Source organism: Chelonia mydas, chromosome 25 (genome assembly GCF_015237465.2).
Source record: "Chelonia mydas isolate rCheMyd1 chromosome 25, rCheMyd1.pri.v2, whole genome shotgun sequence".
Classification (NCBI taxonomy): domain Eukaryota; kingdom Metazoa; phylum Chordata; order Testudines; family Cheloniidae; genus Chelonia; species Chelonia mydas.
The window spans coordinates 4239263-4252303 of NC_057858.1; the positions used below are offsets into that span (position 1 = coordinate 4239263).

General features: G+C 51.7%; 1 protein-coding gene across 11 annotated transcripts in view; it reads right to left on the reverse strand.

Annotated features, from left to right (window-relative positions):
* Positions 1-4674: 4674 nt before the first annotated feature.
* The window catches only part of TCF3 (transcription factor 3), a 122414-nt gene continuing 114047 nt past the window's right edge, over positions 4675-13041 (reverse strand). For 6 of the 11 annotated variants that reach the window (XM_037885806.2, XM_037885804.2, XM_037885798.2 and 3 more), the window contains 3 exons: positions 11822-12060; positions 6815-6959; positions 4675-4989 (listed from right to left, as the gene is read on the reverse strand). In XM_037885806.2, the coding sequence (XP_037741734.1) occupies positions 6817-6959; positions 11822-12060 (382 nt within the window). In that variant the 3' untranslated portion in view covers positions 4675-4989; positions 6815-6816. Of the gene's footprint in view, positions 4990-6814; positions 6960-7505; positions 7733-11821; positions 12061-13041 lie in introns of all 11 variants that reach the window. The other 5 variants (XM_037885807.2, XM_037885802.2, XM_037885799.2 and 2 more) reach the window with 2 other exon arrangements.

The window sequence follows — 13041 nt, forward strand, 5'->3', positions numbered from 1 at the left end:
CAGATCACAACAATGGAGCGTATTTTGCCAACAATACATTCACATTTCCTCATACTGGGCACTGCGATGCTCTGGAGAGTCTCTTGGTGCTCTGTGAGCTGGGTCTCCTTGGGATGCCATGTGGGTTAAAGCTCATTCTTAGAGAGCAAGCTTCCTTGGCTACGTTACAAACCCCAGCTCTGATGATTAAAGGTGAACGTGCCAGGAACGGAACTACCTTTTCCCCTGACATGCTCGGTGTTCGTTCGATTGCACCACTCTGCCTGGACAATGGAAATATCAGCTAGTCCATCTGCAGTGCTCCTGCACTCTCACAGCAGGAATGGTCAGGCAGGAAACTCTGCAGAGGAACATCAACACTCTTTCTATAGGCATTACAAAAAAAAAATCCAGGGGGAACATTCCAGTGGGCCTTAAATTTTGTAGGAATTTTATTTAGAAAACCTAAATTTGGGGGCTAAGTTTTGCCAGAGCGCATCCCTTCAAGAACCAGTTGACTTCTGATGACAACCCACATCTCCCATTACTTTACATCTCAGTGGCTATGGAACTCCCACTTTCTCCTCCTTTGCACAGACGCAGAGACAAGAGTGGGCAAGTGAAAACACCAGGCATATAGCAAGCATGATGTGCATGTAGTGGCCATCTGCTCTCACTCTGCAAACTCCCGGCTATCCAAAGGCACCCGATGCTGCTATATGGATGTTGATTTCTGCCAACAGGATTGCTTCTAGGCAGAACATGGGGCTCCCAAATTCCTCTCACTGGGACGGCCAAGGTGGGGCCAAATTAAGATCCTTTATAAAACTCTGGATGTAGTGAGCAACTTTTCTCATTTTAGAGCATACACTGGACAAAGACCAGCTGCCAGATCTTCATCCAGTGTTACATTCTCCAAAGCCCAGACTGGGGTTTTAACCCCCCTAGATACAGAGGTTAAAATCTGCAAAGTGGTCTAGGGGATTTAGCCACTCCCCATCTATTAACAGGAATGGAAGAAGTGTCTAAGGCTCCTTTGACAGTTGGCAAATACAAGCCATGCTGAACAATTCACAGGGAGCTGGGAGAGCCTTGTCGGAGATCTCCCCAGAGTATTACATAGAACTTGGGGGAGAAGGGAGGTGGGGAAAGAGTCCAAACTTTTTTGGCCAAAACGTAAATTTTCACAGAAAATTCTCATTTTGGTTGAAATTTTCTGGGGTTTTTAAAATTGAAAACAATTTTTTCATTTAAATCAAAAACCAAACATTTTTCAAATTTTGGGTTTCTGGTTGGAAAAAAAAAGCAATTTTTAAGTTTCCTAAACTTTCCCCAGCTCCGGGGAAGGGGCAGGCTGTGGCGAGTCCAGGCTTCGCTACCATTCGCTTTAGACAGCAGAGGGCCACCGTAACCCTGCTGAGCCGCAATGGCCAGCGTTCCAGGTGTGGATTGGGAGAGGGCTCCTGCACCACTCCGGCCTTCTGGGGAGGGGGAGTCAGGCTGCAGCTAAGGAGGGTGGAGGTTGGCAGTGGGGACAGGGCTACGGCCAAGGTGCAGCCAAACTAAGACCTTTTATAAAACTCTGGCTGTGGTCTGTGAGAGGACAGGGCCCAATTCCCTCAGCAACACTGGAAGGATTCAGCGAGTGGCACAGATTTTGAGATGGGCAGCACAGAAATTCTTTATGGGCAGCGTAGCCTCTTGTGGGCGATACAAAGAGCAGGATCAAACACTGCAGACTGACCTACTGTCTCCCCCGCCCCCCAAAACACCTGACAATGGGGGGTTATCCAAGATTCACCCCATTTCTCCTCTGAATCTCTCTCCTCTCTCTGGTGCAGGCAGAAGGCCCCGGGGAAGGAACAGTATTTTAACCCTAGTAGTTACACAGGCTGAAACAGGCTTCCCCTACCGGGTGTGCTCTCAGTTTTAATCCTGTCCACATAAGCAAGCAGCAGCCACCTTCCAGCACTGCAGGGGCCGCATGAACACGGTTACTTTAGCATGGAGTGAGGCTAGAGCCTGCACAGAATGTGGCTGCAGCCCTATGGGCACATCCTAGAGTTGCCGTCGGGCAGCACCATCCTCTGCAGAAAACCCCTGGAGCGTCATGGTTGCGGGGGAATCAGGAAGGGGTGGAGGGCCTGGAGTCAGATGTTCTGGATGCCCAATGCAAGGGAGTGGGAAGGAAGAAATCATCTCACCCTGTTGCCAAATTTGTGACTGACTCCAGAATTAAATCTTAGGCAGCACCACAGAATGAGACAGTCCTGGAAGCCAAGCGGCTGACTTCCAGAGGTGCTGAGCACTCCCTAGACCGTTGGGGGAGAGGGGGGAGGCGTGACATGAGGCAGTGATATTTGCTGGAGCACGAGGCCAGGGCAGGTGTCAGAAGAGAGGAAAGCCAGAAGCTTAAGTCAATGCCCACGGTGATGAGGATGTGCCAAGATATCCAATCCCACCCACCAACCCTCCTCCTTCCTTCAGAGGGGACACCCTAGACTGACTATAGAGTAGCACCAGTTCCACAGAATTAGAGAAGTGAAGAGAACGAGGAGGAAGAGAAAGGACCTGGTGAAACAGCCCTGCACCTGCTCTCCTAGCCTCTGTCCTCACAGGAAGCTGAACGATAAACCATGTAGTGATCCAACAAGCCAAGCCACCCTGCTACCTCAAACTCAGGAGACAGATGCCTCATCCGCCCAGCCAAGGAGATGGAGATTCACACACAGCAGGGCCAGGCGGCATTAACAAGCAGGTTTAACGCCTCCTTCCCTACTGCAGGCACTAGCCCAGGCGGACCCACAGGAGCTGAGCCAGACCAGGCTGGCGGCAGAGCTGGGCGGGGTTGGTCATAAAAAATTTCAGACCTGCTTTTGGAGGGGAAAATATGGGGACAATTTCCCACATTTTATTGGGGGTGGGGTGGGGTCACAAATCTGAAGCATTTGGAGCCGCTCTTATTCCAGCCCAGCTCAGCCCCATCAGCTCTGGGTCAGCTCTGCTCCGCGGAGCCAGGGCCTGCCGATACGGCCCACGCTAAGCACATCACTTCATTCGTCCTCCCAGAATGCAATGGGGCATCTTGCCTGCCAAGGGCTCTAGCATCTGCACTGAGGGGTCCGGGTCCTGGCACAGCAGAGCAAACAGCCAAGCAACCCCAGAAAGCCAGGATGTCCTCGAAGGGAAAGTAAAGCTGCTGCAGTGGGGAACTGTTTCTTTGCTGCCCAGCATCACGGGATACCATGAAGGTCTTGCTAGGAGGGGGAAAACCTGCGTGCTTTCCTCTCTGTGCTCAGTATGGAAAAGGAGCAGCATCCCTTTGCCTCCAAAGGCTAAATCCACACCCATAGGAAAGTGGTTTTGTCCAGCCGGGGCCGGCGGTGAAGTGGCAGACAGAAGAGCTGACTGCTGAGAAAGTCGCTTCTGAGGGTGCTTTGGAGATACGCCAGCAGCTGGTTTTGACACAGGTTAAACAGGGAAGGGAGGGGGGGAATAACCCTGCTGCAGCTGCCTGGGGCTCTTTCGAGTTGCCAGTTCCAAATACGAAGTGACAGGAGCTGCCTCCCCACAGAGACGCTCTGTCTAGATGGGCTGGAGAATCGCTGCTTTCCCAGGGGTGCTGTGAGGGAGTCTCACACGCCCATGCTCCAGCTCGTCTGTTCTCTACCCAGAACCTAGGTTGAGGTTTATTGGCTGGCCACAGCCAATACCACGCCGGGGGGCTCCACAGCCTCCAGCCCGGCCACCCTGGTTTTTGTGCCACACTCAGTTCTTTGTTCTCTTTGCCTTGTTTCCTTGGTGTCTTTGTTCTGCCTGTTCTCAGTCCTGCTCTCCATCTTTGTTCTGTCTCCTCTCTTTGTTCGGCATCTCTCTCCTCCCATGGAGGTGGCTCTGATGGCGGGTGATTGCTCAGCTGCATGGGAACGAGGTGTCCCCGGATTCTCCTGTACATGGGGCGTCGCTTCTTCACTTACCAATACCCCGGCTTCTCCTTTTCCCCCGGGTCCATTCTCTCTCGGCAGCTCTTTCTGCCAACCATAGCCACATGTCCTGCTTTAGCGGGGAAGCTCCAGAAGACAGCTGTGCTCTTTGCCTCTTCGCTTCTCACTCTCACCTCCCACGAAGGAGCCCAAATCTCCAGGGACCCCCTGCGAATGAAAAGCAATTTGCACAGAGACCCCCCCACCCCACCCCACCCAAGGTGGTTCCTGGTTACTGAGGCTGCAAGAAACCAGAGACCCACTGATGTAAGCTGCCGTAACTTGCTTTGTCGTTTAACAGCCTTTTCCCCAATGAGAAGTGGCCGAAGCAGAGATGACAAATTCAGCATGTGAGTTTTTACAATGGAAGGTACAAGCCAGGCAAGGAGCAATATCCCCCCCCGTGGCTACATTCGCATTTAGTGGCTTTCAGAGCCGAATCGGAGAATTTCTCTCTCTTTATATCCAGTCTCTTTTAATACAATTTTAATATTCTGGTTGATCCTAAAGATGCAACATCAACTATAGAAACAGCAGCAGAAAAGCGGGGGGGGGGAGAGGGGGTACAAGACTTTTTTTTTAATACAAAAAAATTTTTTTTTTTTTTTTGCTTACAAAACATATGCAAAAGAAGCTAAAAAAAACCCAAGCGGCCACTGCTACGCTGCTCTACCTAAAAAACCTCGTAACTAACGTCCTTTGTAAAAAAAAAAAAAAAAGAAAGAAATATTAAGCTTAGGCACAATTTTGCTGCTGGCTGCTTGAGAACAAGCCAAGAGAACAGGATGCTCCCCCCGTTAACTGAGTGATATGTATTGACGGCTCCACACTTTATACTTAAGGCAATTTTTTGTTTTGTTTTTGACCAAGTGTTTGTTTCTTTTTTCAACGCCCCCCCTTAAAGCATGCCAGGCTCCTCTCTCGTGTGTCAGTATTAGCAGTACTAAAGTTTATGGTTCAAGAAGGTTGCAGGTCACACCGAGGGTCTGCTTCCTACCCATCTCTGTATCCGGGGAATAAAAAGGATCTACAAATAAAGAGAAACAAAAGTAAAAAAAAAGAAAAAGAAAAAAGAGGAAAACCCAAGTGAGCATAGTATCTTTTACTGGACCAACTTCTCACTGCGCTTGTGTCTATATAAATCTCCGCACTGCATTTTCCACCGGACGCATCCGATGCAGTGAGCTGTAGCTCACGAAAGCTTATGCTCAAATAAATTGGTTCGTCTCTAAGGTGCCACAAGTCCTCCTGTTCTTTTTGCGGCTACAGACTACCACGGCTGCTCCTCTGAGACAGAGCTACAACTACACTGCAAACAGAATCAGTAGGCACATGAGCTGTCCTATTCCACTTGCACTTATCCCCGCACCCAGCACAGCAGCTGAGTGACAGCCACGAATGGAACTGCTCATTGTACCTAGCTAATGACAGTGCTTCCTGTCCACACCAGTGCTCTGATGTTACAGAGCCACCATTAAGATTTGTCTGTGGCTGGGTGAGCATCTCTTTCATGTGATTACAGTCAGGCACATGCCTGTGTCCTTTGCCATATAAACGGTAAAGCTGCCTTTACAACATCTGGAGCGAGTGCGTGCGGAGGGATGAACGACATTATTAAGTGTGCCTAAACTCTCAAAGGCTTTATACATCAAAGAATCATAGAATATCAGGGTTGGAAGGGACCTCAGGAGGTCATCTAGTCCAACCCCCTGCTCAAAGCAGGACCAATCCCCAATTTTTGCCCCAGATCCCTAAATGGCCCCCTCAAGGATTGCGCTCACAACCCTGGGTTTAGCAGGCCAATGCTCAAACCACTGAGCTCTCCCTCCCCTCAACACGTACTTCTACCATTTAAAGGGCTATGGGGCCGGGCCAGAAACTGTTACAGCCTCAGTTAAATGGAATCAGAATTTCAGTTTGGTCTTTTCCCCAGGGACTTGCCTCAGCCACCACTCAGGATGCACCTTCCGGAGGGAGGTGGGGAGCACATGGGGTGATGAGCAGGACTGCTCAAGCTCCTCTTAATAGCTGATAAATTACAGTCGCACTGGGCCATCAGCTGCCAGGCTTGTGCTGTGGTCTCCAGGGTCTATACTGCCTGCAACCTCAGCAGGGAGGATTTAGTGCTACATGGCTTTGCTGCAACATCAGTGCTAGCTCATTGCTTGGAGTTTGCACTGAGGATAGGAAACGGTTTTATTTTTAAATCCCCCGTCACAGCGAGCGGATTTTAAATATGGCCTGCACACGCAGGAGGATACAGGGACGACACAGTTCTGTAAGCAGGGGGTGGGGGGGAATTATATTTCCGAAGGGAGGGACTGAGTGAAGCGTCCAGGCCTATAATACAGTCTGAAAATACTCTGCCTTGCTCACCACAGCAGCTGTGCTGCTCCTAACAGGGCACGGGCTCTTGGAGCACACATGGCTTTAGCATGCCTTCCGGTTCCTGACACAGAGAGAGACCGTTTGTATGGGGATGCTCTCTGTGCACACAAATAGAACTCAGATATTACATTGTCCCTAGGGGTGTTGTGGAGGGGTGGGGATAGAGAATAACCTAGTCAGTAACTGAAGGAGTTAGATGTTTCCATGTGTGACATTTACAAAGACAAATTAAAGGAGATCTCTAACTTTACTGCAGTATTTTCATACAGGAGGTGATGGACAAAGTTAAAGGGCTAGCTCTTAGGGGCCAGAATCATGCATTTTAGTTTCCTCCATTGGTTGCTGTGAATTTCAGTGAGTGATGAAAGCCAAGCTGTTAAATAATGACCTGCACTGAGCCTGGCACAGATTTCAGAGACACATACACAGCCGAGTGCTGGGACCCGACGGGCAGAGGACGATACCTTCACATGTGTCCAACAGGGTTGTGACCATCTCCTAGACCAGGGTGTGAAGCTGAAAGTGTCATCTGGGGATCTCCTACTACTCCGGACACTTTCTCCTCTTCCCGACGCTTCAAACAGGCTGCTTTAGGGTTCAGATTGCGCTCTATGCCAAAAAGAGCAAGGGGGAAGGGTGGGGAAAACACTCAGTTCATGCCACAGCATCATGGAGCAACAGCATCCGAAAAAAAAACCCGGAGTCCCAAGAGAGAAGCAGTGGAATGCACAAGGAAGTAACCCCAGTGCAAGCTCTTTTGTACCCTTCTGCTCCACGTAACAGCAGCAGTTACCTCACTGGACCCCCTGCCAGAGCAAAACTTCTTTCCCCTGCAGGAATATAGGGCCAATTTAATGCATACTGGTTTAAAAAAAAAAGACAGAGATGGTGGGTTGAAGACATTTAAGATTGAGTTTTCCTAAGCCTCCACGTGGACTCCGGATGCCTCATTTCCATATATTGCGTGTTCAGATCCCATAGATGAGGCCTTGGAAATCTCAGCCTAAGTGCTTTCCACTGCAGCTCCCCACTGGAATGGCAAACATTCGAAGTTGCAACAAAAGCTTCAGTTATAAATACATATCCAGAGACAGGCACACAGAAATGGATGGGAAGAGAAAGGTCCCAAAATGCATCTGTCACCTGTTACCATACCTCGTACTTGCTGCTCCAAGCCCAGAATGACCTGCACCGCTTGCTGTAGGATGATCAGTTTGGTCTGTGCTTTGTCCGTTTTTAAGTGCATCTGACACATGCGTCCCAGCTCTTTAAAGGCCTCGTTAATGTCCCGTACACGCACCCTTTCCCTGGCGTTATTGGCCATTCTCCTCTCCCGGTCCCTCAGATCTTTGTCCTCCAGTGACAGGGCCTCGTCTGTACTGCTGGGTTCACAGCACCACAGGGATTAGTCAGGGAGGGTGTAACCGACGGGGGCCGGTCAGTTGCTGTGCTGGGAGCGCCACTAGTGTCCACTGCAAAAAGCTCAGTCAACCTCGCATTGCAGAAGCCAATTGACAACCGAGAAAGGAACCCCCCCAATTTTCACAGAAACCCTGGCGTTCGGGTTCCTTGTCTCGGAGAGCCAAGCTCAGGTGCTGCCAGCACCAGGCCAACCTCTCTGCACAGGTCTAGCGGGCCGGCGCGGGGGCCGACAGGTGGAAAGGGAGGGCAGGAGGAGCAATACGTGACACGGCCTTAGGGCCTTCAGGTTCGCGTGCTCACCCCGAGCACCTCCTCCGAGCGAGTCAGCACACGGGGCGTTCCTCGCATGGGGAAAACGCTGACTGAGCGTGGAAATTTTCAGTCGAAAACCAGACGTTTTGGGTTTTCAGCTAAAAAATGTTTTGCTTTTCAGTTTTTCCGAAGAAACCTCATTTTTTCAGTGGATAGCAGGCACCTACGTGAAAAGTTTAGTCTAGTCGAAGGCTCAATCTTCCATCAAAAGCAGTTCTGATGGAAAATTTTCAACTAGATATCGCAGCCCTGATTGGTCGGTCAGTCCGACACCCGTCTTACAGGTGGGGAAACAGAGGCACACAGAAGGAATTACCTTGCCATGGTCTCACAACTGGTTAGTGGCAGAGGCAGGAACCAAACTCAGATCTTCTGGCTCCCAGCCCTGTGCTCTACCCACTGAATCAGGCAGACAGCTTGGAAATTTGAGAATTTAAGTCAGTGTTGCATGAGTTTTATTCAGGATCTCAAAAACCGCCAGGAAGGCAGCTTGCCGGTTGGGGACTATGAATGAGTTAAAGGGGCAGCATCTACCTGGCTGCTGCATCAACTCCATGAGGATGGTAGAGCTGGACTTGCAGAAACCACCCTAACCCAGCTAGCTTCAGCGCCAGGAAACAAGCCCTAGAATGCCACAGGCGTGGGTTTGTTTTGAAGAGTGTAAATGAGACTTGAGAGGTTCCAGGAAAACGGGCTGTTGGGGGAAGACTTACAAAACTGGAGAACCTGTCAATCCAAACCCTAAATCAGAAGCAGGCCTAGGAGAGCTGGGCACCCAAATCCCACTGGAATTCAATGGGATACGGGAGCTGAACTCCCCAATACCCTAGCCTAGGATCAGCGACTCTCACAAACTGTTAACATGGCCTAAACTAGGGCTAGAGATAGGAGTGACTGACTACTTAAAACCAGGGTCATGAGCTCATGGAGTCCTCGCCCCTTGCGAGCTGAGTGAGGAGGCTCCATGGGGCATCTCATTGTTTTTGCTACTCTGGCAGTGTCCTGACAGAGCAAGAAGCCGACAGGTCTTGGCCTGGGGGGGTGGCCTGCAACGCAGAGACATGCTGGCAGCACCTGAAGAGCTTGGTTTCATCTGCAGCGCCTTTCCCCTCTGCCTCCCCCCCTTGGATGCAGGGACGATCTTCTCCCCCAGAGCAAAATTCTCACAGGAAAGAACAACTGCCTGAAGTCTGTCCTGGGGTCAAGGCCTCAAACTGGAGTCTGGCTTTTGCCTTCAGCCCCAGAGGAGCCGGACGGGATTAGCCCGTCAGCCAGGAGAGGGTAGCAGCTGCGTACGGCGGTGCACGGGGACTGAACAGACGGGACCAGTGCTTAGTCCCACTCCTGACTATCCCGGCTCATTCAGACCCTCCAGCCCCACGAACCAGGCTTTCGGGATCAGTGTGCCAGGAAATCCACTGCTGGGAGAGTGCCAGGGCCTTGGAGAATACTTGTCACCTGGATTCTCAGCCGGCTAAAGACACCAGCATCTCCTTGACGCTAGGCAGAACCTAGTAAAGTCTCTCGCTGCTCACAGAGAGCCTCATAGTCATACCTATCACCAGTGTCCAGCTCAGCAGCCCCCTGCCCGGCAGGGACTCCTACACAGGCAAAGCCTTCTGCATTTTGCCTTCAGTAGAGCTGCATCCGTCTGCCATCTCCTGCCCCTCTACCCATGAGCGCTCTGCTTGCTAGAGACAAGTGCTGCTGGATGCTATCAGGTGAGCATGACCAAGCTGCATTCAGTCCCATGCTGGGAACGGAGCACTGGGTACCTAGCCCCCTTCATGGAGCCCACTCAGCTGGGGCCAGGCCAATGCACTGCACAGATCTGCGTCGCCCGGCCATTTCATAGCACAGCTCTAGCCACAGTGACGCCTACACTGCCTCTAAACTACTGCTGCGTTCCTTTTCATCAAAATACAGCCACCTGACTATTGTCAGAGGCCCCGTCACAAGCGGGGCTCGGAGCCACCTGCCATCATGGCATCCCTCAGAAGGGACTGGTCTGGGAAGCGCATGGCAGGGCATTCAGGGGAGATGGGGCCTCTCTCTCCTGGGACGCAGCCCAGAGAACGAAGGCATTGGGGGACCAGCGCCCTAGCTCACTGCATGGGTATTCGCTGGCAGTGGAGGAGGCGGGGGCTTCCACCTCTGAGAAAGGCTTTAAAAAAGGACAAGCGTGAGGAGACCAAAGTGAACACGGTGCCAACTCTCTCCCGCCCGCCCTCCCCACCCGCCGTCTCGATCAGCAAGCAGCAAGTACAAGGTAGAGAGTGGGACCACCGAGAGGTCACGGCTGGGGACTGTCTGTAGGAGTTTGGAAAGAACAGAACAAAAAAAAAAATAATAAAAGGAAGGGTGGGCGGGAAGGGAGACAGGAAAAAATACACGTTATGAAAGGCAAAAAATTACAAACTGAAGAGAGGCACAAAAGGACTCCAACAGCGTCACAGTGAAACAGCAGAGGCCAGCAGGGGGGAGAGGAGCCAGGCACAAACCATGTATTCATAGGACCACAGGCTCTGCAGGAAGGAAAGGGGTTAACTGGCCACAGACGCTTCTGCAACAATGGCGACTGGGGGTGGAAGTTAGTAGGGAGCATGCATGGCAAGTGTTACAGACAAAGCAGCAAAAACCCCTTGCTACTCAGAGCAGGAAATAAAACAATAATAATAATAATAAAAAACCCGACAGCTTCCCCTCCGGCTGGAGTGACTGCACCCAGAGATCCACTTAGCCTGGGAAAATCATCCCTGGGGGAAACCCCAACAGTAGGCATAAGCTGAACTAGACAGGCCGGTAAAGCTCTCCTGCCCTGGCAGGGAGAATGGCTTCAGGACCAAACCAGTGTCTGTCTCCCCACTAGAGTCGGTTAAAGAGGTGCTGCTAATGGCAGAGAGCTCCCCAGGACCGTCAGACCCACAGACAGTTAGAATCCAACTGCTCACAGACAGCAGGCTCGGAGACGCAAGGCGTCCAAGTATGGAGGGCTTGCCCCTCCTCTGAGCTCTCCGCCCACTGGCCAGTTCTGCCTCTCCGCTCACAACTCTGAACACCAGCGCCTCCCACTGGAGTGCCTCCCGCCTCCTCCCAGACACAGCTGCACCTAACCCTGCCTGCAATTCCTCCCAGCTCCCCCCCCCCGGTGCATCAGCAGCTACCAAGCCGAGCTGCCTATTACAGCATCAACCGGAGGAGAGCAGAAATCCCCACTCTGGGATGGGGGGGGGGGGAGGAGGAGGAAGGGAATTTCCTGTAGCTGCTGCAAAGAGGGAGAAAAGACAGGCACAGTACTGCTGCCCTTGGGAAGGAAGCAGCCCCTGGATACACTGTCACCTTCTGTTCTTTCATTCTCATGCATGCCTTTCTTTATGGCCCAGCGGCAGGGAAACCTCACTCTGTTATAAGCTAGGGCAGCGCCCTAGAGACATTAGGGCAGTGCTAAGAGTTGCACACGGGTTTCCACGAAGGGAAGCTACCCCTGTGCATCCAAACGAACAACATGCAGCACGTGCAATGGCTTTAAAAACAAAACCCGAGAGCACAGCAGGGATGCAAAAGAGAAAACAAAATTAAATAAATAAATTAAAGAGAGACACTTTAAAGGGCCTTGAGAGCCCAAGGTGGCACTGTGGGAAGGAGAACAGCGCAGCACCACGGCACAGGGGAGACAGACAGACAGCCCCGTGCCGATCAGATACGTAAAATATCACCACTCTGGGAGCCTCACTGACCTCTAACTTGTTGCTCCAGGTTCAGTATGACTGATACGGCCTGGTGTAGGATTAGCAGTTTGGTCTGCGGTTTTTCGCTGTTAAGGTGGAGTTGGCACATGCGTCCGAGCTCTTTAAAGGCCTCGTTGATGTCACGGACCCGCAGACGCTCACGGGCATTATTGGCGACCCTCCTCTCTTTCTCCCTCTCGGCTTTTTGCTCTGGGGGAAGAAGATCGTCCTCCTCATCCTCATCTTGACTAATGGTTTGAAATAAGAATGAGACAGGGACATTCGTGTGCACGCTCAGCACTGGTCAACTCACAACAAAACACACATCTGCAGCAACATGATTACCTCCGCGCCGAAGGGAACGTATCAAGGAACCCCACCCCCGCCCCGCTGCTACAGAGCGGGAGCAGCGCCCTGCGTCTCCCGCCAGCACTAGAACCTTTCCAGCCCTGGCACACAGCAGCCCCGTGCTCCCGTTTGCCCTTGGACTCCATTACACAGAAAGGAAGCCATTTAAAACCAATAACCGGGAACACTTCCCAGGAACAGAACAGAGCAGTGCAATTAACCCCTGGAACTCACTGTCACACGATCTAAGCACAGCCAGAAACAGGAACAGACACACACAGGTAACGTCAGCATGCAGAGCAAAGGTTAAAAATACAGAGTTTGGGGAAGGCTTCAGGGTGTGAACCAGCCACTGACTGACAGAGGTGGGGAGGGAATTTCCCCTCCAGGCAGGTTATCACAGTACTGCCCATTGCTGGGCTCTCTGAAGCAGCTGGAGCTGGCCAGTGTTGGAGACAGGATACCAGGTTAGATGGGCCCCGGTCTGATTCAATCGGGCTATTCCCACATAACTGGCTACATGACAGAGAATCCATATAGCCCAGACGTGTGTAGTGAAGAGACCACTCAGGTTCCACCACCTCCTGCGGACAAACTAGCGATGGGTCTGTCTGAGGTCAGCTGAGCAGTCGGCCGTTTCCAGCACAGCCCTGACTAATGTCCAAGACCATCCAGGCAGCTGGGCTGCAGCCTGCTTTGATCTCCAGTGCTTGGCCTGTTTCTTGCTCACTAGGAATTCCTGCAAAGGTGGGAAGGTGGGGCATTACCAGGGCTGGAGAAGATGCAGGAGGATGGGCCCAGCACTGCCATTCCTCCTCCCAAAGTGTCATAAATCCTAAGAGGTGGCCTCAGACTCCTCCCCCATGAGAAGCAGGGGTAGC